Source organism: Orbilia oligospora (assembly GCF_000225545.1).
Source record: "Orbilia oligospora ATCC 24927 unplaced genomic scaffold scaffold00188, whole genome shotgun sequence".
NCBI classification, from domain to species: Eukaryota; Fungi; Ascomycota; class Orbiliomycetes; order Orbiliales; family Orbiliaceae; genus Orbilia; species Orbilia oligospora.
Window position 1 is genome coordinate 719,358 of NW_011645745.1, and position 22,052 is coordinate 741,409.

Here is a 22,052-nt window from a genome sequence, read left to right on the forward strand (position 1 = left end):
AACCCACGATCTCACTACCAGTAAGTAAGAGGTAGCCTTGTTCGATGTCTTCAATCCAAAGTACCGCGTGTACGTCGTCCTCGGGCCCTAGACATAAGGACAGGAAATTTTCAAATGATCCGTGATAGTCCCATTGCCCGAATAAAGTCCATTCCCACCAAGTATAGCTAGACCTTCGATATACAGGACACCATTTGTACCTATATTTGTCGTCGTAGGTAGAAGTAATACCATCCGCGAGCTTTGATTTGGAAGAAGGGATGGGGTGACTTCCTAAAATCATTGATGGAATTTGATCAATTTCATCTTATTTTATGAGATCCTTCGTGACCGGATTATACAGAGCTGCAACGTAGTAGCTAAAAGCGGCGTGGTCTTTAAGAAAAGATTCGAGAACAGAGTGAGGGGGGTCCGGATTTGCGTAAGGTATATTATATCCCTTACTGAAGCCGGAGCAGCATCCCCTGAGAACGTGATAGGAGTTGGAGGGGAAACGCAAATCGAGCTAGCCTATTCGATGGGTAAGCTCAAGTCTGAAAATTTTGGTAGGCCCGTCCGCCGGTGGTATTTCTTCCTTCGCCATTTTAGGGAGCATAAGAAATCTAGTCTGCGTCTGTTGTATACCCTAATTGTACGTATGTAGTGAATGTAGTGGATAGTGACAGTAAAACGGCACACCATTTTGAGGTTTTTAAACTCGCCGGTGCAAAGTACCTAAGCAATTTAGACCCAAACTGGAATACCATCATATGACCTGATCGCTGAAACCTGTCGTCAATAGTAGAAAGTATATACATATATACATATTTAGAAACAGTCTCAACGCTCAATTGATCAAAGCATCGCCGAATGTAATTAGAAAATTGAACGTGCAGTATGAGGGAGTAATATAATAATATTTGCAGTCGCAGCACCTACGGCAAACACACAGCTACTATTAAAGTCCAGGCAAATATCGACCTAAAATACCAAGTCGGCGTGCTAGCGCGAGTAGCCTATACTATATCATAAATAATAGATACGAGCTTCTGGAAGTTGACTTGTTCTTATTAGTTCGAAGTTTCCAAAATCGTCCGGCCAAAATATATATAGGACAAACTGCCATCGGAATGGAGAATGCGGCATCAGGAGCTGTCGACTTAGAGTGCTTTATTTGGAGTAGTAAAGTGGGATAAAATAAAAATATAGACGGGAGAAAGCCACATAGTTTTAGGCTAGCTATAGAAAAAACTATCGGTGTTTATTGCAAGAGTGCCGGGGACCCTGGACTCTGTCAAAAAGATCTTTTCCTAAAGAGTAAAAAAAAATCTACCAAGAAGTAAAAAAATGTAATCTACAGCAGTTGCGATTCCCACGTCGTCACCGACCGTAGTACTAAGCAACCAGTATCAGGCTTGAGTAAGGCAGAGCGGACGGGATACCCTATGTGTCCGGATCCTATGGCCGTAGATGAAAGATGATAGTTGGGATTTGCTATTGAAGTTGTCGGTCCAAGATCACATTTAGCGGGGTGGGCTAAGCACTGCATAAATGCATATTGAATAGCTAGAATAACAGTATTTTTCTGAACATATCAGTTACCCAGTAGTGAATTAGCCTTAGTTACTCATCTGCATTGTCTTCTACTTGTACCTTTTTTTTTTAAAAAAAAAAAAAATATTGGAGGTTATGGCTATCATTTTAGCATCAGCGAATTCATAACTTCCTAATTCGGAATTAGAAAATCTGTGTTGGTGTTGGAGCTTGGATTTTTGGCTGTGAGTGGCGGTGCACAGTGCAGTGGCGATATCTTGGCGTTTGTCAGGGCAAATACCCTCGCTTACCGGATTTGGTGGGGCAGGAAACATCTGAAGAAAATTATGTGTTTCGCAGCCCCGAATCCACATCTCGATATCATCAACTAATAAACTTATCGGCTTTATTACTGCCAATTACGACAATCGCCTTCACGACCTTAAATAGCCTTACTTCATCTATAAGAAGCAATGGGGGTTTCCAAGGTGATTAGATTCAACAACTCTGCGAATTTTGACGGCTTCGAAACCGGCCCTTGGAGGATGTGAATGCTGATGGGATGAGGACTATAGGCCAACAAAGCAATCTACTTCGAAAAGCTCAAGGGCCTCCTTGAGGACTACAAGTCCATCTTCATTGTCACCGTCGACAATGTATGTATTATCTGATATCAAAAATATCGAAAATCAGAACCAGGATGTTAATCGAATGAATAGGTCTCCTCCCAGCAGATGCACGAGATCCGTGTCGCCCTCCGTGGCGAGGGTGTCGTCCTTATGGGCAAGAACACCATGGTTCGCCGTGTGATCCGTACCCTCGTTGGCGACAACCCGGAGTACGAACGTCTCTTGCCATACGTCAAGGGCAACGTTGGTTTCGTCTTCACCAACGCCGACTTGAAGGAGACCCGTGACAAGATTCTTTCCAACCGTGTCGCTGCTCCAGCTCGTGCTGGTGCCGTCGCTCCTGTCGATGTCTGGGTCCCAGCTGGAAACACTGGTATGGAACCCGGCAAGACCTCTTTCTTCCAGGCTCTCGGTATCCCAACCAAGATTGCTCGTGGTACCATTGAAATTACCAGCGATCTCAAGCTCGTCGAGTCCGGCACCAAGGTCGGAGCTTCCGAAGCCTCGTTGCTCAACTTGCTCAACATCTCTCCCTTCACCTACGGTATGGGTGTTGCGCAAATCTACGACCAGGGTCAAGTTTTCGCCCCAAGCGTTCTTGACGTTGATGAGAAGGACTTGATCGACAGATTCTTGACTGCCATCAAGACCATCTCTTGCATCTCCCTCGCCGCCAACTACCCAACTCTCGTCTCTGTCATGCACTCTCTCGTCAACAGCTACAAGAACGTCATTGCTGTTGCTCTTGAGACTGAGTACGAGTGGGATGAGATCAAGGAGCTCAAGGACAGAATCGCCAACCCTGACGCCTATGCCTCGGCCGCCCCAGTTGTTGAGGAGACCAAGACCACTGATGCTGCTCCAAAGGAGGCTGAGAAGGATGAGGATGAGGAGGCCTCTGACGACGATATGGGCTTCGGTCTCTTCGACTAAACGGACTTGCTGCTTATTTCTCGATAATTGCTTCGTGAAACCTCTTATTGTTCTATCTTTTTATTTTCAATGTCTATATACATTTTTAACGATTCGGCGTGGACCCGTTTTCCCATTGTATTTATAAAAAAGTGGGATTATGAGCGACCGTATGATAATGAGATGAATAAGAACAATTCATGAACAATACTTAAAGGCTTATATGCACTCCAAACTTCATATTAGAACTAGTGGTAATATAACCGTGACTTTGTTAGTAATCAGTTGGTGCACCACCGTCCCTTTGCTGACTTAGCTCTGCCACCTGGTAAACGGCATCCGCACAAACACCAACGCCCAGATGCACTAGTTAACTGCGGGTCGTATACAGAAATTAGGCTATAGTATCTAACAGATTATTGTTTACCTTGAGCCTCATGTATTCCCGAGGGGCTCTAATCGCATCTAGAATCAGATGCCTTTTACTTTTCAATGCTTCGAAGAACTTCAGGAACACAACCCTAACCGACATCCGTTAACCGCAATATCAATCGGGATACACCCAAAAGTATTTAGAATGCGCATGTGGAACTTGACTGACTCGCTTTATCCTGATGGAATGAATGTACAAAGATGTCTCCACGCAGCTACCATGATCCTCTGCTGCATAGTCAGCCTTTTGTCATACCCCCAAGTTTTCTCATCCTCGTCATGATATTTGACTTTCTATGTGTCAATTAATAACGCTTGGTAACTCTGCTGACCGGCGGCTGACAAACTGACCAGGGTGCTCACCTAACCGGACCAGGGTAGCTGCAGTTTACACAACTTCAAACGACGATAGAGGTTCAACATTCCATTCGTTCGAAATAGCGTATTCGCGTCGGGAATACCGTATTCGGGAATGTTTGCATGCAGGGAGTCAAATTAAAGATCCATTGCATCCATTGCATCCATTGGATATTGTCAGTCCAACCCGATAGAAATTTACCGGCCGGTAAACGGATGTATATGACCATGGACATGGACATGGACATGTCACGTTCGAGAGTCCGAGCTGCGACCGTATACGGCCGGAAGAAAGAGGTGTCCCCGCTAGAATATTTCCAATGCTTTGTGAGCCTTTTCATAATATCAGATGCCCGAGATTCGATTCGATTAGACAGTAGTATCACCGGAATATCTCCTCAAACGGCCCATTCCACCCGACCTCTTACTCAACACCGGTGGGAACCGATTACTACTGATTACTATACCACAGCAAATGGTTTAGTCACCTTCTCCTGAGTTCTTACCATTCTTAGGCCAGCCAAAGTTAGTCCGTCTTCAACCCATTCTTTTCGGTGGCGGTTAGTTAATCAGGAACCCTGCAGTCGTACTGCAGAGTACATGTCATGGCGGGGCCGGGGTGGAGCTAGTTCGTTCGTAACACCAGGCCGACCCCACCACTTCGAGTTACTGTTAACTGATAGCGGGGGTATGATGACGGACTACACTCCGAAAACCCTCCCAACGGAAATAAAAAAATAAAATAAAATAAATAAAAAAAGAATACAAGCCTGATTGACTTTGACTAGCCGAGCCGGAAGCTTGTGCGGGGCTGTTCTTGGGATTAGTTCTCAATCTATGCATTTGGCCATGGGTTAAAAAGGGAAAAGTCAATTGGGAAGGAAGGAAGCTTTAGTTAGCTCTAGACGTGGACTATAAAGGACGTATGTTCCCCCGCCTGGAGGTTTGAATTCTACTTCTTCTCCTCCGAAACATTGCTCTATCACTTCCATATCCACCCTTAAAGCTATTCCTCGATACTCCGGTTAACGGATCAGTTCCTGTTGTTATTACCTCCGAAGAGATACCTGTATTGCATAATATCAGACACAATGGCTCCAAAGATTGCTATCGTCATCTACTCCATGTACGGGCATATTGGTATGTGGGATCATCTATTCCTTCGATATAATTTAGAGTGAAAAAACAGTATACTGATTAGATGCATTCGTTTAGCCCAACTTGCCGAGGAGGTTAAGAAGGGTGTCGAGGAAGCCGGTGGCTCCACCGAAATCCTTCAATTGGAAGAAACTCTCCCACAGGAAGTCCTCACAAAGGTACAGTCGATGCTTTATGATCATAAATCAGATCTTTCTCAATTGTCCTCTCTAACAGTATGGATTCAACATAGATGTATGCTCCACCCAAGCCATCTTACCGTGTCGTCTCCGACCCCAAGGATCTCCTCGAATATGATGCTTTCATTTTCGGTATCCCCACTCGTTATGGTAACTTCCCCGCCCAATGGAAGTCCTTCATCGACAAGACTGGCGGTATCTGGCAGACTGGAGGCTACTACGGCAAATACGTCGGTCTCTTCATTTCTACCGGAACCCTTGGTGGTGGGCAAGAATCCACTGCCATTGCTGCCATGAGCACCCTCGCCCACCACGGCATGATCTATGTTCCATTGGGATACGCCAAGGCCTTCCCTCAGATGACTGATTTGTCTGAGATTCACGGTGGTTCCCCATGGGGAAGCGGTACCTTCGCTGTAAGTCTTACCTCCAATATATGAATTTTATTTCCGTTAGTATTCTTTCTAGAAGCATTGGCTAAACTGGTCGTTCTTTGCATATAGGGTGCCGACGGATCCCGTCAACCATCCGAAAAAGAGAAGGAACTCGCCAGAATCCAGGGCAAGGGCTTCTTCGAAACCGTCAGCAAGGTCAACTTCTGACTAGCTAGCGATACCGAGAGGATTGAGGCTACCGGCGACTCCGCTAATAACGGAGCGGGTCCTTCTGCGAAAAATGGTACTCATAAGGAGGAACAACCACCAGTAGCAGAAGAACCTGAGGAGAGAAGATCCTCAGAAAAGTTTTGTGGGTTAAAGTGTAACTTGCAGTAAAAAAAGCCTGCTCTGGATACACAACGCTCTTTGCCGGTTTCTCTTGCCTTACAGTATTTTATGAAATGTGATGCTTCTCAGCGGTCTTTTTGTACATTATCGATAATAATAATAAATCACACCACGCATTTACAGAATGGTGAATTGTAGTTGATCGAGGTTAATAGTACCGCGAACAAAAAATTGTATTAAAAATTAACCTGCATATGTATAGCTATGGTACCTTGAAAAGAAAGAAACTTGGGTTAGAAAAAGCGTGTCTCACTCGAACCAGCTAGCCATCCCAGACTCCCACAATTGAGAAGTATACATCTTAGACATTAAGCTTCTCTGTAACTTCAGTTTCTCCACTGACGTCTTTCTTGCTCAACTTCCCATTCATACCCAACTTCTTTTCAGTGACCCAAACCCTCAAGCAGACCAGTCCCTTCACAATACAAAATAGTATTGTTGTTCCAGCCAGAATTCCGATGCAATATGCGGCTGTGATGCCGGAGCCTTTGCTATTGGGGTCGAGGAAGGAGTAGGTATAGAATCCTTGGGTGGATTTTGTGATATACGCGACACCAAGGTATCCACCGAGGATAACAATGAGCCAGGGAATGTGAACCCATGGCATTGGCTCTGTGCGTGGGATGATGACTTCAAGAAACGCCACGCCAGCGTTAAGAGCATGAACCGAAATCTAATTTCGAGAATACCATTTTCGTTAGCACCCATTTGCTTAAAAAGCCATAGCGCATACCACATTCCTCCGCATGCGAAACCAAAAAAATTTCAAGAAAAAAAAAGTCAAATTCTTTTAGCAAAGAAAATAAACTCACATTACTCCATGCATCATACTGCCCTCCAAATCCATCAAACAACACCGCCCAATAAACCGCTGTTACCGTCCACGGCAAAACAGTGATCGTCGTGTAAAATACTCCGTGCAAAAGCTGCAACCATTTTGGCCAGCTCTCCAACCACGCTTTTCCGTACTTCCAATAGCTAAACGTGTGCGCGAGACTTATGAGCAGGTAAAAAGTGATCCCCCAGTATGTGAGCCATGTGAAATAGCTGAAACGGGTGCCTGCGAGGTCGGGACGAAGAGCGTTGGCGATGATAATTACTAGGACGGAGTAGAGACAGAGGAGAGCGCGGTAGGCGAGGAAGATTGGGGATGGAAGGATCCAGGAGCTGAAGTAGCGAGATTGGCGGTGGGTTGGGGAGATATGGTTTAATTCGTAGAATCTAGACATTTTTTGTACTCTGAACTTAATAATGCGTATATATAGTCGGGGTATATAATTATGTCGGTGTAATCTATGGCCGATAAGGCCTGTTGGATGTCGCGAACTGTGGTAAGGAACGTCGAAAGTGGCGAAGACAAAAGATAGAGGAAGTACACTGAAAGATACAAAACTGACAGCTCTCTAGGAGGCACAGACGGGGTATTAATATCAATTCCCAAGCGCCTCCAGCCCTAACGTTAGTTTAAAACCAACCCAGGTTTCTGGTCAATCAGTCAGCCCTTCTTCCTTTCTGGTTCGATGGTTCTCCTCAATTTGTTTTTTTTCGGCTTCAGCCCAGACAAAAACTCACAAGCCCCAGCTGACACATCTGCGAAGCTAACAGGGCGTTTTCCGTGCCGTATTTCTTTCGAGCCGACCTTTCTCTCTGGCATTGGCAGCATGCTTTTTTGCGGGGAGATTGCGCCGCCCCCCAGAAGGGAAATGTTTGCAGGGGTCACGGATTCGATGCACACGAGACCCTGAATTTCACTTTTTTGGTGTCGAGCAGTGAGACTTTTCGATGGTGTGGTGCGTCTGTTTGAGAATTTGAACAGCTTTTCTTCTTCCCCCTTCGTCCTGTGCTCCTTTGGGGAATAAAGGTTTTTAATATTGTGCGATAATGGTAACTTGTCTCCGGCCAGATTTGATACTTAAATCTTTGGAACTTGCAGGAATTCCGTCGCCGTGACCGAAGAATCTGACAATCATCAATGTTCGTCTCGGACTGGGGATCTTAGCTTAAGATCTGCGCCGAAAATAAATCCCGTCCCAAGTTCCATGGGAAAAGCCGCGGGTGAAAAACCGAACTATAAACAAAGATGGAAGGTACTTGTATGCCAGCAATGCACCAAATCTTAAAGAAAATCTCGTTTTGAGAAACTCTAGACCCCTCGAGGATGCTAACATCAAGATCCTTGAAGTATCCCGCGATTAGTAGATTAAAAAAATATATTCGACATTCAGGCAACAATTGATAAGGGGAAGACAGAAAGAAAGAAAAAAAAGCTTAAAATCGTGTTCCCGTATCGAATTTCGGGTTCCCAGCCATGCTTTGGGAAAGTGGTCGTGTTCATGGTGTTTTGCTGGAAACATCTTGGCGTGTGGTATTTTTCTTAGGAACAACGCGGTTTTTGAAGAGGGTAGGTGGGTGTCGTTGTTGTTTCAGCAGGCGAATGAGCGTGGTGCATAGTATACTGTTGGAGCATAAATTCATGCTACGAGATTAAAGATAGGTTATATGGGTATTTTTGTATCCCGACTTTTGTAGTTGGTTTGGGAATCCCAGCCCGACAACGTCAAGGAATGGATATCTATCTACTTAGATTAGCTAAGGAAAGAAACTCTACGCATGCTCTGCCCTAAGGAGCTGGTACAATTGTCATTCTTTGTAATAATCCAGTTAAAAAAACAATAACCCCTAAATAAATGGTGTTATTTATTCGATGTCCAGCATAAACCCGTTCTTTGGTCCAGATTCATTCGCGGAGAGTAGGTTTTTCCAGCTTGTTTGTATAATACATGAACATCCCAAACATAGCCCTCTTGCCTTTACTTATGTTTATCCAATCACTACCGGATGGGATCCCCGCCCTAGGGTCATTTGCCTCCTCGCAAAATTTGTTATATTCATTGAGGTTCTCGAAACTCTGCCTGTAAAACTTCTCGACCTTTTGCGCAAGCACATTATGATCAGGCTTGTCCATCGCGCGAACGAGGCCGGCGATCAATATTCTGAAATACACGTCATCTTTCAGCATGTCTTGGTGACCGACTATACTGATCGACTTGGGGTTCGCAAGGTGTGTGTAGGCTTGAGTGTCGAGATCCCGAATCAGATATCTAACACCAACAAACCGTTGTTGCTAGGAATATGCCGTTCGTTGTTAGCTTTTAAATCCTGTGCCGAAGCTAGCTGCTGGAGTTTTGCGTAACTTACGTCCATCACTCTCCATAGGCGGTAATCCTTTACTGTAGCCGCCCATGCTGACGGGCTGTTGCAGATTATATATATCAGCGCCGCAAAAACCCTTAGGCATCAAGGGACATCTCTAGATATTATACTTACTTTGAACAAAGGATTGTGTCGCCGCCCCTAGCGCTCCAGGCTAAGCGAGAATCTTGGTCTAGGGTAACATTGCTACCATTACTACCGTCCGACTCAGTTTTACCGTAATTGCCACCTCCTCCACCGTAAGAAGATTGAATACTAAGCCCGGCGGCGAATTTCATTTTATTCTTGGTCTGGGCGAGGTTTGCAACCTCCTCGGTTGATAGATCTTGACTGCTGTGTAGATATCCACCGAGTGTGAAGCTTGTAGCAAACACGGTGCCTGTACAGCCAATTAATAATATAGTCAGCTGTGCAAAGCGAATGAATCAAGAATTGTGATTTTCTCGAGCTCGAAAGTTACAAAACCCAACAACATACCATATTTTCGGTCGAAATTTTCCACATCATCTTCGTTGGTAACAAGATATGCGTCCCTTTTGCATTCGTCGGTCAACTCCAGGGCATCGGAATCAAGTTCTACACGGACTCGAGGGAACTGGTAGTAAATATATTAGTTTAATAGGTTGACTGATTGTCTCCAACGCCATTTCGTGTAAGAACCCTGGACAAAACCTACACTATATACAGCAGCCAGCGATTTGACGTTTGTTTCCTTGCGGTCTTGATTCATAGTACCCTGCTCTTTTGCTAATGAGCTGCTGATAGATACCGGTATTCCAAAAGTACTATTTCCACAGCGCGTTAAGTAAGGTCCACGAAATCTGATTGCTAAAGGTTGAGGGATATTTTCAAAACTCACACATTCCCTTCTATGGCTTGACTGCTGAACCCTTCTTTGAGCATTGTCTTTTGGAAATTGTGAGAAATCTCCGTCACCGTGATATCCGCATCATCGTACACGTAAAATGGTGGAATGGACGGCAAAGGGTTTTCTGTAGCAGTCCCTTTATGTTCTTCATTGGATGCGGGTACCGGATCTTTAGTTGTCTCATTTGTCGCAAGCTTCGAATTCCGGGGCGGGACAGAAGCCTGGACAGGTTGAAGTTGAGAATATTTATGAATTATGAGGGCCGGTTTGTCAACCGGTTTGTCAGCCGGTTTGTCAGCCGGTTGAGTTACTGGGCTTGACAGTTTGTGATCATAAGATTCGTTCGACCTAAGCTTAAAAGCTATACCCAGAAATTTATCATTAACAAGCTTACGCTATTTTAACGAAACGATCTTAAAATCTTACCTCTTTTTGGGGCTTTGACAATAGTCCAATCCTCAGGGCTATAGAAATAACCATGCAATGCACGATTGTTAGATAAAACCCTGTCCCATTGTTGCTCTGTGAGGTCAGCTGGTTCCGTATAATCCTTCGACGATGCATTGGTAGCCCAGTTGCTAGTCAAGCTAGACAGCTGACGATACTTTTCGTTAATACTTGGTAGTACTCCGGGGGTAAGACTTGACGCTGCTATTTTGTCCACGAAGGATTTGAAGGCAGTTTGGTCTGCTCCTGAGATAAGTGGACTTTCTTTGAGCTTCCCATCTGTAACTTTCACCTGGAGTATCTCGGTGCCGATCTCTGATTTATTTTCTGGGCTCTCCGTTTCTCCGTTTCTAGGATCCCCACTGTCGGCGCCACCCTCGATAGAGACATGCTCCAGTCTTGATTCTCCTTCTGTCGGCCTGAGATTCACCACCGAAACTTCACTTTCTTCTGGATTCTTAAAAAGCTTGAGAATTTTTTGCCCCTGTTCAAAAATCAGTTTTTAGAGCGCATTTATGAGATTTCATGATAATCAAATCGATGAGTCGAGATCTCGAGATATCATACCTCCGGAAGGAGGGACATGTAATAACCCAAAGTAGTCGAATTATCTAGACAAGTTCTTCCATTCGTGGTAAAGAACAGTTTTTCCGAGCTGAAGTAATGAACCCAAATATATTAGCATCTACCAGTTGAATAGACAAAATTAAAACCAACAAGTATATAGAACTTACATTCGACATTTGGAACGGATTGATTCGAGTTTGATTTTGAAAGGATCGCCAGATCCGAACTCGGTATTGGGGAATGATGGGTAAATAGTATCGTCGGTGCTTTCGACCGCGATGAGGAACTGGACTTTGGCCATCGGTGCTATATACGGTGATGCTGCAGCTCTATTTGTTTCTTCGAGGGCGAGAATAGACGAGTTTATAGATGTAGGGAAAACTAGAGAGTTTTCTAGCTCCGAAGAAGCTGTCAACGTGTGCCTGTTGTCCATTTGAATGAATATTAATGGTGAGCTACGGCCCTATATACATATGTGGGAAGCAAAGCCATTATATTTATAACTGAGATTTACTATCATCATTAAAACTTCAGGCAAAAAGAGTGTTATTTTTCAACAGTGAAAATCTATGAATAAGTTTGAGGAGCGCTGTTACATAGAACTAGTACTAGGACCCCAGACTATAACTAGGACCTTCGCTCAATGATCAAATGTGGTAAGCTGGCGGGGAGATGGCACCAAGCCTCAAAGCACCAAAAAAGTCCGACCCCTTGCTGTACCCCGCTCTTACACAGCTGGCTAGGTAACTTTTCAGTCGATCAGTGACCCTCGACCAAATTCTTTTACAGCTTCAGGTAGCACTACCCAAGTTTAGAGCCCACAGCTGTGATATCTCTCAGGTTCGCCAATCGAATTAGGTTAAAGCGAACCAAGAAACATTAAATGGCATCCCGTCCTCAAAACAGGAATCCGGAAAATGAGGGATATAAATCTGACATGCAGAAGGAGCGATCTTTCGAATTGGGCTAGTGCATGTCGGTATTTTGATTTCTACTACATGTGTACGGAATATAAACTAAATCCATCTGTTCGGGCATGTTCTTAATTCAGGGTTTTGTTTTTGATTCGTCAGGATAGGCGAGTTGAGCGGGACGTCTCGCCGGATGTTGATGTCTGGAATGTGATACAACATACATATGCATGGTGAAACTCAGCCTCGATCAGTCAACGGACCGACCCGAAAACCTTGACTAGCTATTCGGATCTTCCAAGAACTGAAACTTGTTTTTTATTTATCTAGACTTCAATACAACCGCATCTAATAGCTAGCCTCAACTTGAAAGTCTTGAACTTAAGCGCTATTGCTAGTGTGGAGTATATACGTGTAAGTATCGATATATCTCAATTAAGATTTTAACAATAATATAGATATTCTGGAGAAGTATTAGTAGCGGTACGTAATTTATCCTATTACATCTATAATGGATGAAAAGTGATATATTTTCAAGTTAGAGTACCTGTAACATGACGTCGCATCGTCAGAAGAGCAGGGTACATGCATATGCGCATAAACGAGACGAGATCTAGAGAATCAAGATTGCATGCATTACTGCACGGGACTGATCGCTTTCGGATGATCCTGCCCAGTATAAGCGCCCATACTAATACAATTGCGATATCAGAATATGCATTCATACATGTTGAGTTTTGACTAAAAAGAAAGAAAAATATATCCCGTCAAGCATGAATTAAGCGGGGCTTGTTGAAGCGGAGATCCAGGGCACTCTAACTGGGCTCCAGGCCTGCAAATCCTATGGCCTAGAACCTTAAAGTGGGGAGCAAAAGACGACGAGAATACTTAGATCGACGAAGTCAGCTAGTCTGCAAGGGGTCTTCCTTGACTTTTTATGTTTGCAGCGCTGTCACTCAGGTTAATGTCGATCGATCGACGGCATTGTGCACTAATCATGCATCCTGGTGCCTTTATACTACGGCGATGTGCGATTGATACATCTTCAGCTGAACAGAAATACCGGTTTTTGAAGGTTGAATATACCTTAAACCTATTACATTAGGACACAAATACATCTAGCTGAAGCCGCTGGTGGAAGGTACTGGCAGTTTAAGGAAGCGTATGAGGACTTCGTAGCAAATTTTCCAAAACAGTTAGGTATTTGTCGATATCTTAGGCACATGTTCGTAGCTGGATTCGGGACGATTCGAATTGAGGGGTAATATTGATGTGATTCAGAACTTCATTCGTGCGCGCGCGTGATGATTCGAAGGTTTACACACCAGTTATTACTAATAGCGATAAATCGTAATATGAGTCTGCGGGGAATGTCAAAGCCTAGAGCAAAACTTGTCCAGGGCTTAGAACATAATCTTGTATATTACTTTTTGTACATTGATTAAGTTAACTCTGTTCTTTATGTTGACGCAGCCTACACTGGAATACGTACGTAAGAGTCGGGTTTAACTATAAAAGGTGCTTTTTCCAGCTGTTTGACTTAATTCTATACTATCCTTATACCAATATCATCCTTTATAATTTGGGATCCAGCGCAGAAGTACCTTTTAACCCACATATCATTCTCTTAATCAACCTCTACGAGGTAGATCTACGCTATGGATCTTAGCGTGGGCACGGTCACATTTCACCCGAATAACAAACCTCCATCTCGGACCGCAAATCTAGATTTAATCCCAACTCTGACCACAAATCTAGATTTGGCCCCAACTCGGACCGCAAATCTAGATTTGGTCCCAACTCTGACCGCAAATCTAGATCTGGCCCCAACTCTGACCGCGACTCTGGCCCCAACTCTGACCCCAAAATGGGATCCCAAGACTGATGCGGACAAGAAATTGTCGGATACCATTTCAAAGCTATCAGGAAGCACCGCAGATTGTTTCATTACTTATGAAGAACCGTCTGGAGAAGTGAAGACCAAGTTTGTCCTAAACTCCCCGGGAATCAATGGTACTTTCAATCGTCCAACATTCTAATGTTTGAGGTTTCTTGATTTTTGGGTTCATCGGACGACCCATTCTGAAGCAGAGATGTGTCTGTTCCAACTAATATGATTAAACTAACTATTTCGCGAAATAGATCTCCAGGCGTACGTTCTTATGGGGATGCAATTCCCAAGCGACAATGATACATTTGAGACGAAGATGCCCGAATCTTACTTTGATATAGTCTCAGAAATCGATGGTACAATTTGGAGGGTATGTTATCACTTTCGATATAAATTTTCAATAATACCTCCTACCTTGGGGCTTCACTCTATGATACATATTACATCGGGGTTTTACTGATTTCGCTACATGTCTAGCGAACACGAGATTTGTTCGTCAAAATTTCAAAATCTTGTCAAACTTTCCATGATGAGCGGTTACCCAAGATCCGTATGTATTTCTGTTTAGTCGTCTAGCTTGACTAAAGATAATACTTCCTTATAACATGGATGAGTAACTGTGGCTATCTATTGAAGTAAATGCGGCTTCTACCACTAGGGAATATGCGAAGTCTGCCATCCGTGATCTTTCTCAAGCTAAAGTCATCAACCTTCGAGAGAATCTCCTCATAATATTGGATGAAAAGTACAGGACGACACCGCCAGATCTGGATTACAAAGACGCCGAAGCCACAATCAATCAAACTCTGAAGAAGCTTGGGCGGAGTGCTGAATCTTCGAAAGCCGATATCGCAGACATCAAAACTGGTCTCGATGCGGTAGGTTATATTGACTCTCTCGATTTAGAAAAGGAGAAAACAAAGCTAAATAATATATTTTGGTTATATATATAGTTCAAAACGAATACTGGCCGCTTGAAAGAAGGGGTCTTAGATCTTGCTGCATCATATGATAAAAAGCATACACTATCCGATGGCTCGCAAGTGAATATCAGCGAGATGGCTGACTCTAAACACGCCGATGCGGTCAAGGATCTGATCAAAGCTCAGGAGGCTGAGAACGAGCAGTCGAAAGATATGGTCAGTATACAAACTTTGGGATAATTTATAGCTTTACATCTCAGATAATGCGTCCCCCATACTTGAAATATTTAGGGCTAGATCTTACTAACCTAAATACTCTTGAAGGTTTTTTGGAAGTTCATATCATACGCGTTTGCCAAATCTGATTCCGAAGCGAAGAAGATAATCAGTGGCGGTGCATATCTTATCAGCGATTATGAACTCAACCACTCCGTAAAAGAAGCCCGAGCGCAAGTCAGCGGCCTTGATGCAAAAGAGAAGGCAGTGGCCGAGCTAGTATTTTATGTGGAGGCACTTGAGACCCAATTCAAGACCATCGAGAAGTCCATGGACAAAGCCATTAGCGCTATGGCACATCTTTACAATCTTTTTGATCGCCAATCGGGCTATTTTAACGGTTTAGTTGATAATTTCAGTTACATCCAGAGCAATTTGGACGAACCAAGCTACAAGGCTCGCGCCGGTGGGATTATTGACGGCGTAGATCAAACTATTTCCGGTCTTGGCGAGGTAAATATTTTTATATATTCCTAGGTATGGCTGCTATCTGATAACGGTACTAAATCATGGTATATCCATAGCTCAAACGGTCTGCGGAAGAATTTTATAAAACTCACACGGAGGAGGCGGCTGAGTATGAGAAGTTTAAGATTTGGGAATGATAAGTGTCTGATTTGAGGAAAGGCAATGGTATTGAGTCTCTTGGATTTTAGCTGGTTAAAATTCTAAATTGAACTAGGATAAGTCAATTGCAAATTGTCTAAGGTCATGTAGTATACGTGCAATTCGAACACACAAAAAACAAGGCTTTTGTTATTTCCGGCCCCCGTGTTGGTTATCTTCGGCCCCCGCAATTGGAGCTAATCTATAAATAAATTTTTTTTTTCAAACTTGAATACTATTTGTTATTTTATTTATAAATACAATTAGTTGATAAACTGATAAATACGCAAGTAAACGACCAGGCCAATAGCAGGCAGGCAGGCAGGCAAATAGACAGGTAGATAATTAGGTTAATAAACAAGTAAACAACCCGGTAGGTAGATAGTTAGACAGGTAAGCCAATAAACAGGCAGGTTAATAGTGTTTGTAAATAATAAGTTTGTAACTTGAAATAATGTGGTACAAATTATAGATTAACGCGACGGTTGACAAATGCCCAGGTATCAATTAAATTTTTGTTATCAAAACGTGAGAGCTTTGTGTTTATTTGACAAGGAGGCTGAATATAATGAAAGCGGGGGCCGGAAATAACAAAAGCTAAAAATAAATGAATACAATTAAAGTAAACTCCTAATGCTCAAGACATGTTCTCTCCAGCGAGCACTACTAGGCCTTGTATTCTAATAGTCGAATTTCTCTCCAACAATCTCCTCGCTCAAAGTCCACAGCCTCTTTCCAAAATCCTCGTCAACAGCCCAAGCCTTCGGGGTAGAGAATTGACAATCCACCAAATAATACCCAACACTCTTCTCCCAATCATTCAACTTGGGGTCTAAAGCCGCCACCAAGGTTGTGCTAGTTCCCTGATCTGTACTCTTGAAGAACATGACATCAGTCATCTTCGTGCTCCAATATTCAATCTGTTCGGTAGTCATATGACGACCCAAGTTGGAGTTAATGGCACCGGGGTGAAGAGCCAATGACAAGATTCCATATTTTTCGTAAAGACGCCTGGTGAGTTCGACGCTGAAAAGGGCGTTGGCAGTTTTAGATTGTCCGTATGCCCCCATTGCGGTGTATTTTGTGAAGGAAACATCGTTTTCTTGGAAGAAGAGGAGCATATCCGCATCTCCCTTTTCTTCTTCTGGAACCTCACGGCCCTCCCAGTTGTGGTCGCTGAAGCGGATGGGGTTGAGAACGTGGGCGTATGAAGAGACGTTGATGATTCTAGTTGCACCCTTTGGAGAGTTCTTCGCAGCAGCAATGAGTTTAGGGAGGATCAAACAGGTGAAGACATAGTGTCCGACATGGTTTGTCGCGAATTGCATTTCAATGCCGTCGACCGAAAGGGTGCGGGTGGGAATTGTCATGACACCAGCGTTATTGATAAGGATATCAAGGTTCTCAGATGTAGCATTGAATTCAGCCGCAGCCTTACGAACAGACTCGATAGAAGAGAGATCCATGATCAATGGTCTGATATTGGCCTCTGGGAAAGCGGCTTTTGCTTGAGCAATGGATTCGTTGACTTTTGTGACCGAACGGCCGGTAACAGTGATCAGATTTGGAGATTGAGCTGCAAGAGCCTCGAGACCGGCGGAACCAATACCATTGGGACTGACACCAGTGATGAGAATGTTACGGCCTGTAACTTGGGATTTATAGGCGGCTGCAACTTCGGCGCCGGAGGTAGCTTGGTTGTAGGTGGCGTTGGAAGTCATTTTTGTTCTTTGGTAGTATATAATTTATTTTACTTAATTATTCGATATTGGAAGCCGAGAAGATGTATAAAGTATAAAAGATACGATAAGAAGTTTTGAAGAAGTTAATCGAATTAGTTGAAGAGAGCTATTGGGAAGTTCTGGTTGTTTTTCGAACTGTTGGTTGTAGATATTTAGATATTGATGCTGATGATGATAAGTGAGATTAGACTTGATCGACGACAGGCAATGGCTCTTTTATATTCATTTCAAAGCCCATTCTAGACTTCTATGATATATTATCTTAAATGCATTGAATAAGGCATCTAAAAATCGAATATCCGTGATAACACCATTTTGCAGTGGTGGATAAGTCCCTTTCCGTTGTCGCCGGAGTTTGTGGTATTGGTGTGGAGTTAGCGCCCGGCAACAACATTTGGGTTGCTTACCAAAATACTGTCCCTCAATCTTTCTTCGGTAACGGTGTGCATTGCTGACGAGACGCTAAGGACTGCATATGAACCCACATTCAAGACGAAACTAACTGCTTTTTGCAGTCTTAATATCACAAAATATCGCTGTTCGGAAGCATTTTCTTCAGGAACATCATGCACTTGATTAATTGAACGTTTGAACGCAGACCTGAAGGTTGCGTTGTGGCTGTTTCCTACCTAATCTACGGCATCGAAAAGCTCCACTCTGGAGTCCACTCCGATTGGCTCGAGACGTTGATATCATGAAAACTTTCCAAAACCAGCAGTGTTTGTCGTCGAGTCTAGCCTAAAGAGTGCCAAAGGTCATCAATCCGCGTCTGCATGGGCGCTATGCAGCTGGCTGATGTGATGTCATTTGCTTCGGGCATAGCTCAGGATGGAAATAATGTGGTCTTTGCTAACGTAAGATTAACTCCAGTTACCTCCGGCGGAGTCAGCTTGGCAAAGTTCAAACAGCCGAAGTCCACACTTGCAATTTTACTAAGTAATCGATACCACCCGGAATTTTGGACGATCGAACTTACATTTTTTTTTTCGATATAAATGTTCGATGATATTCTCGAGTTGATGGTCACACCACGCGGGGCTGCCGTTGAAGTCTATTTCTTGATACAACATCCATATCCACCTATCCCAAGTCATTGCGATATCGGCTCTTGATTCTTTTTTTTTACATTTTTTTTTTACATTCTTCTCTTTTTATTTCATTCTTATCGATTATAATACCACTTTCGCATTTGCAAATATACGGATTTGGGGATTGCGAAATGGAAGACATGCCACCTTGGCGCAACTTTTACATCAAATCTCGTCTAGACTTCTGAATAACATACTGTTTCGTCTACTTGTTCACGTATACATCCCATGCATGGGTCAGACGGATAATTATATAACCCGCTCTAAGTTTCCATATTATTTTATATATCTTTACATGATTTTTTCCCTCGATCCGATAGCATCGCGTCTACGGGACAGAACATCCCGTCTGCAATGTATCATGCATGCGCATGATATGATGCGAATCGCAGTGTGCCATGTGGACCTTCCCAAAAGGTAATCCAACAGCACAACGCAGAATCCGTCAGGCCATCCTAACATCCTTTAGCTCTTCTTCAACTTGAAGTCATAAACGGACACGTAGAAACTAAATAATCCTGCTTCGAAAACACCATATTTCATGACGGAATACATTTAAAATGATGAAACCGTAATATTTCTGTTTCAAACATGAGAAAATTAACGAAAAAGACCCGGGAAGGAAAAGTCTCTTAGGGAAATGTACCTCACGTGCAATCATGCATAACCCGCAAAAGACACCCAACATGAGGAATAACCCACACATTCCGCCCGAATTGTCCGACTGATTCCAATTTAGCCTAACCAACAACCCCTGTTCACAAATGACCAAATTCCACGATACCGGAACAAGTATGGCTCGTGTCTTAGACAGGACCCAGGCTTAATATATACAATGCCAACTAATCTGTGGGTGTCTGAGCCTCGGGAATCACGTCAACGTCGAACAACTGATCGCATCGAAATCTCGTATCCTCTTTTGGGGATTTTCTGACAACCCTTTTTCCCGCTTCATATTACACTCACCTCCACAAACAAGCAGTTTTGGCCACCTACCCCACCCCCTGGCTCCGATATGGTAATTAATCCTAGAACCCACTCCCCGCGTGGAATGATATCCTGAGGGATAAACACTCGGTGTTTCTTTATGCTGTCTTCCGCACGAGAGCAGTTTCCTCGTCTATATAAGAGTCCCCGTCGGGTTCGACTTTAGTTCCCGACGTCGGCATACCGATTATAAGCTTTCTGTCTTCACCATCTTGTCTTAAAGGACTTCAAACATTATTCATACATCCATTCATACATCTTGGTATATACCAAACAAGTAACTGAGTTACTTCCGTTTACATAACAAAACCTTCAAACAAAACATTTTAAGCCTATTATAGTTAGTCCCTTACTTCCCCACCTCCACCGAAACGTGGTCTTTGAACTAACACTCTGTTCAATTTTCTAGAAAATACAACTTCATTCCAAATGCCTTCCTCAGTAACCTCAAGTACTTCCTCGGACGACTATAAAATGCCGAGTCGTCACTGTACCTCTCTCCGGGACCATAACCAGGTCAAATTCCTGAACCGTTCCGCAAACACAAATACCTACCGTCTCCAACAACTACAAATCCCCCTTATCGAGCTCACAGATAAGATCTCTGAGTATCATAATGAGCAAGACGGTTCCCCCACAGACCGACAGGAGAGAGCGGAAATGATCCTAAAACGCAACAGACTCGCGGAACAAGTTGCCAGGATTATCGATGAGATCAACGGAGAGCAGCATAGAGACTGGGAAGACGTTCTCGAAGCTGCATGGATGGATGGTGATGATTTTAACTCCGAGACGAGTTCTAGTGTTGGAGAAGATGACGTGAGCATGAGGGCATAAATACTTGGTCTGGAAATCTGAGTTGAAGTATGCCTTTATTGTCGCTACTTTCTCGTTCTTTCCTTCTTTATTCTTTCTTTCCTTCTTTCCTTTTTTGGTGGTGGGGGAGACAAGAATGATATCATGATTCCGATCTCTTCTCTTCGTATGTATATATATAGCTTTTCCCATCTCTACTTTGCGATTCCCTGTTGCTTTTTTTTTTTTTTTTGCGCTATAGCGATGTTTAGCCTTTTTTTTGGGAGGGGTCTTCGGTTCCAAGGCGTTTTTTGAAGAAAAAAGGGCGTTTTAAAACATCATTAGTCTATAGCTTTACTCCTCCTGGCGCTTTCAGGTGCGGTTTCATGTATTCTATTTTTTTTCTACTCTTTTTCTTTTCGTTTATGTTGATAGGGGCGATATATGATCGATGCCCAAAAGGACATTTCCTTTTTCTTTTCTCTTGTCTGTTTCTGCAGAGATATTATCGATATCATCAATTTTTACAGTTATCCGTTTTTGTTAAGAAAACAGACAATTTGTATAACGTCTATAGCAGAAATTGAATATAAAACCCAAAATATCTTTATCACATGATACTTTTCGCGGTTGAAATTCCTCGCTTATACCTTTTTGCGGGGGGGTTTGTATGCGGAACTGAGCGTAGACCTTCTTCTCGTAGATATCGTATAAAGACCATCCTTATCCTAAGAAACCCCTCTCGTTTCTAGGAATCTAGGACACTCAGGACGGCTTATGTGAAGTCGGATCCTCTTTTTTTTTTTTTGGCGAAACCATGGTCCTTCCTAGCCATTATTTCGTTATCCGATCGCATTCCCTTGACTTTCGCCATTTGCGGGGTCGACCAATCGCGAACTAGTTTACGTTGCATTATCAAAGAAAAGAAAGGCTGGGGGATTCCCCAGTGTTCGAATCGAGTATCGCCACTTAACATACATATACGAATACCAACCGAACACGAGACAAAAGCCAAAAAAAAGGATTATCTCAGCTTAGGCAAAATTATAATCATGCAGTCCTAAAATCCTGTTCCTATTTGCAGATTACATAATATACATTCTGCATGAATATCTCGGCCCGAAAAAACTTGGATTTGGTGATTTATTAATTATTGGTCCACATCGAACCCGAGTTTTCCCGGTTAATAGGTCTTTTGACAGTACAACCTTTGATAGCGGGAAATCCCGATCGATGGCCGGACCGGTGTATGCGTCCCGTTCATTACATATATTTCATGGAACACTATTATATTATAATACAGTATGCACTTTTTGCCATTATGGTATCTATGGTATGGTGATCGATTATCGATAACTGCGCATGGCTATATCATAAATATGCAAATTGCATAAATGCGCATTGCCCTTTAGCTGGAATTAATGGGACGGTTCGGAGTTACACCTTGGCTCCCCGAGGAGCAAGGTTTGGTGTAACTGACAGCTAAATTAACGCCCAGTTTGACTTCTATCTTCCAACGTTGCGGTGCTGACGTGTTGAGTCGAAAGGCAGCGCTGTAGTCCCAGACAGAATTAAAGGCTGGGATTTGAAATATAGTTGGTCGAACGGTATTAAGAGCCTGGCCTAGATTAAAAGCCTACCCGTCACAATATACTTCTATACTTCCTTCTCGGAGGTTTTAAAGTGAAAGCTGTTTTTAATGGTGTTAGGAACTACATGTGGTCTCGAGGCTAGTCGTGTTGAAGAGATGTGTATAGTCAACTTAACTTGTGCT

At 43.3% G+C, this 22,052-nt stretch overlaps 7 protein-coding genes across 7 annotated transcripts; 4 read left to right on the forward strand and 3 right to left on the reverse strand.

The window, feature by feature from the left end:
* Positions 1-1,985: 1,985 nt before the first annotated feature.
* On the forward strand, positions 1,986-3,074 carry AOL_s00188g222 (uncharacterized protein; the record flags this gene model as incomplete). The annotated part of the gene is made up of 3 exons (XM_011128470.1): positions 1,986-2,000; positions 2,088-2,168; positions 2,232-3,074. 3 exons carry the CDS (start codon positions 1,986-1,988, stop codon positions 3,072-3,074), a joined length of 939 nt encoding a protein of 312 aa, XP_011126772.1.
* Positions 3,075-4,933: 1,859 nt separating this feature from the next.
* AOL_s00188g223 (uncharacterized protein) lies at positions 4,934-5,781 on the forward strand (the record flags this gene model as incomplete). Its single annotated transcript, XM_011128471.1, has 4 exons — positions 4,934-4,982; positions 5,058-5,158; positions 5,233-5,595; positions 5,683-5,781. 4 exons carry the CDS (start codon positions 4,934-4,936, stop codon positions 5,779-5,781), a joined length of 612 nt encoding a protein of 203 aa, XP_011126773.1.
* Positions 5,782-6,265: 484 nt separating this feature from the next.
* Positions 6,266-7,193, reverse strand: AOL_s00188g224 (uncharacterized protein; the record flags this gene model as incomplete). The annotated part of the gene is made up of 2 exons (XM_011128472.1): positions 6,266-6,637; positions 6,777-7,193. The coding sequence occupies 2 exons, from the start codon at positions 7,191-7,193 to the stop codon at positions 6,266-6,268; spliced, it is 789 nt and encodes a 262-aa protein (XP_011126774.1).
* Positions 7,194-8,701: 1,508 nt separating this feature from the next.
* AOL_s00188g225 (uncharacterized protein) lies at positions 8,702-11,492 on the reverse strand (the record flags this gene model as incomplete). The annotated part of the gene is made up of 9 exons (XM_011128473.1): positions 8,702-9,088; positions 9,163-9,217; positions 9,292-9,556; positions 9,655-9,772; positions 9,854-9,962; positions 10,037-10,406; positions 10,472-10,976; positions 11,060-11,147; positions 11,227-11,492. The coding sequence occupies 9 exons, from the start codon at positions 11,490-11,492 to the stop codon at positions 8,702-8,704; spliced, it is 2,163 nt and encodes a 720-aa protein (XP_011126775.1).
* Positions 11,493-13,628: 2,136 nt separating this feature from the next.
* Positions 13,629-15,665, forward strand: AOL_s00188g226 (uncharacterized protein; the record flags this gene model as incomplete). Its single annotated transcript, XM_011128474.1, has 7 exons — positions 13,629-13,983; positions 14,113-14,231; positions 14,339-14,411; positions 14,498-14,739; positions 14,815-15,000; positions 15,109-15,513; positions 15,585-15,665. 7 exons carry the CDS (start codon positions 13,629-13,631, stop codon positions 15,663-15,665), a joined length of 1,461 nt encoding a protein of 486 aa, XP_011126776.1.
* Positions 15,666-16,346: 681 nt separating this feature from the next.
* Positions 16,347-17,387, reverse strand: AOL_s00188g227 (uncharacterized protein; the record flags this gene model as incomplete). Its single annotated transcript, XM_011128475.1, has 1 exon — positions 16,347-17,387. The coding sequence occupies one exon, from the start codon at positions 17,385-17,387 to the stop codon at positions 16,347-16,349; it is 1,041 nt and encodes a 346-aa protein (XP_011126777.1).
* A 2,525-nt stretch (positions 17,388-19,912) lies between these two features.
* Positions 19,913-20,320, forward strand: AOL_s00188g228 (uncharacterized protein; the record flags this gene model as incomplete). Its single annotated transcript, XM_011128476.1, has 1 exon — positions 19,913-20,320. One exon carries the CDS (start codon positions 19,913-19,915, stop codon positions 20,318-20,320), a length of 408 nt encoding a protein of 135 aa, XP_011126778.1.
* Positions 20,321-22,052: the final 1,732 nt, after the last annotated feature.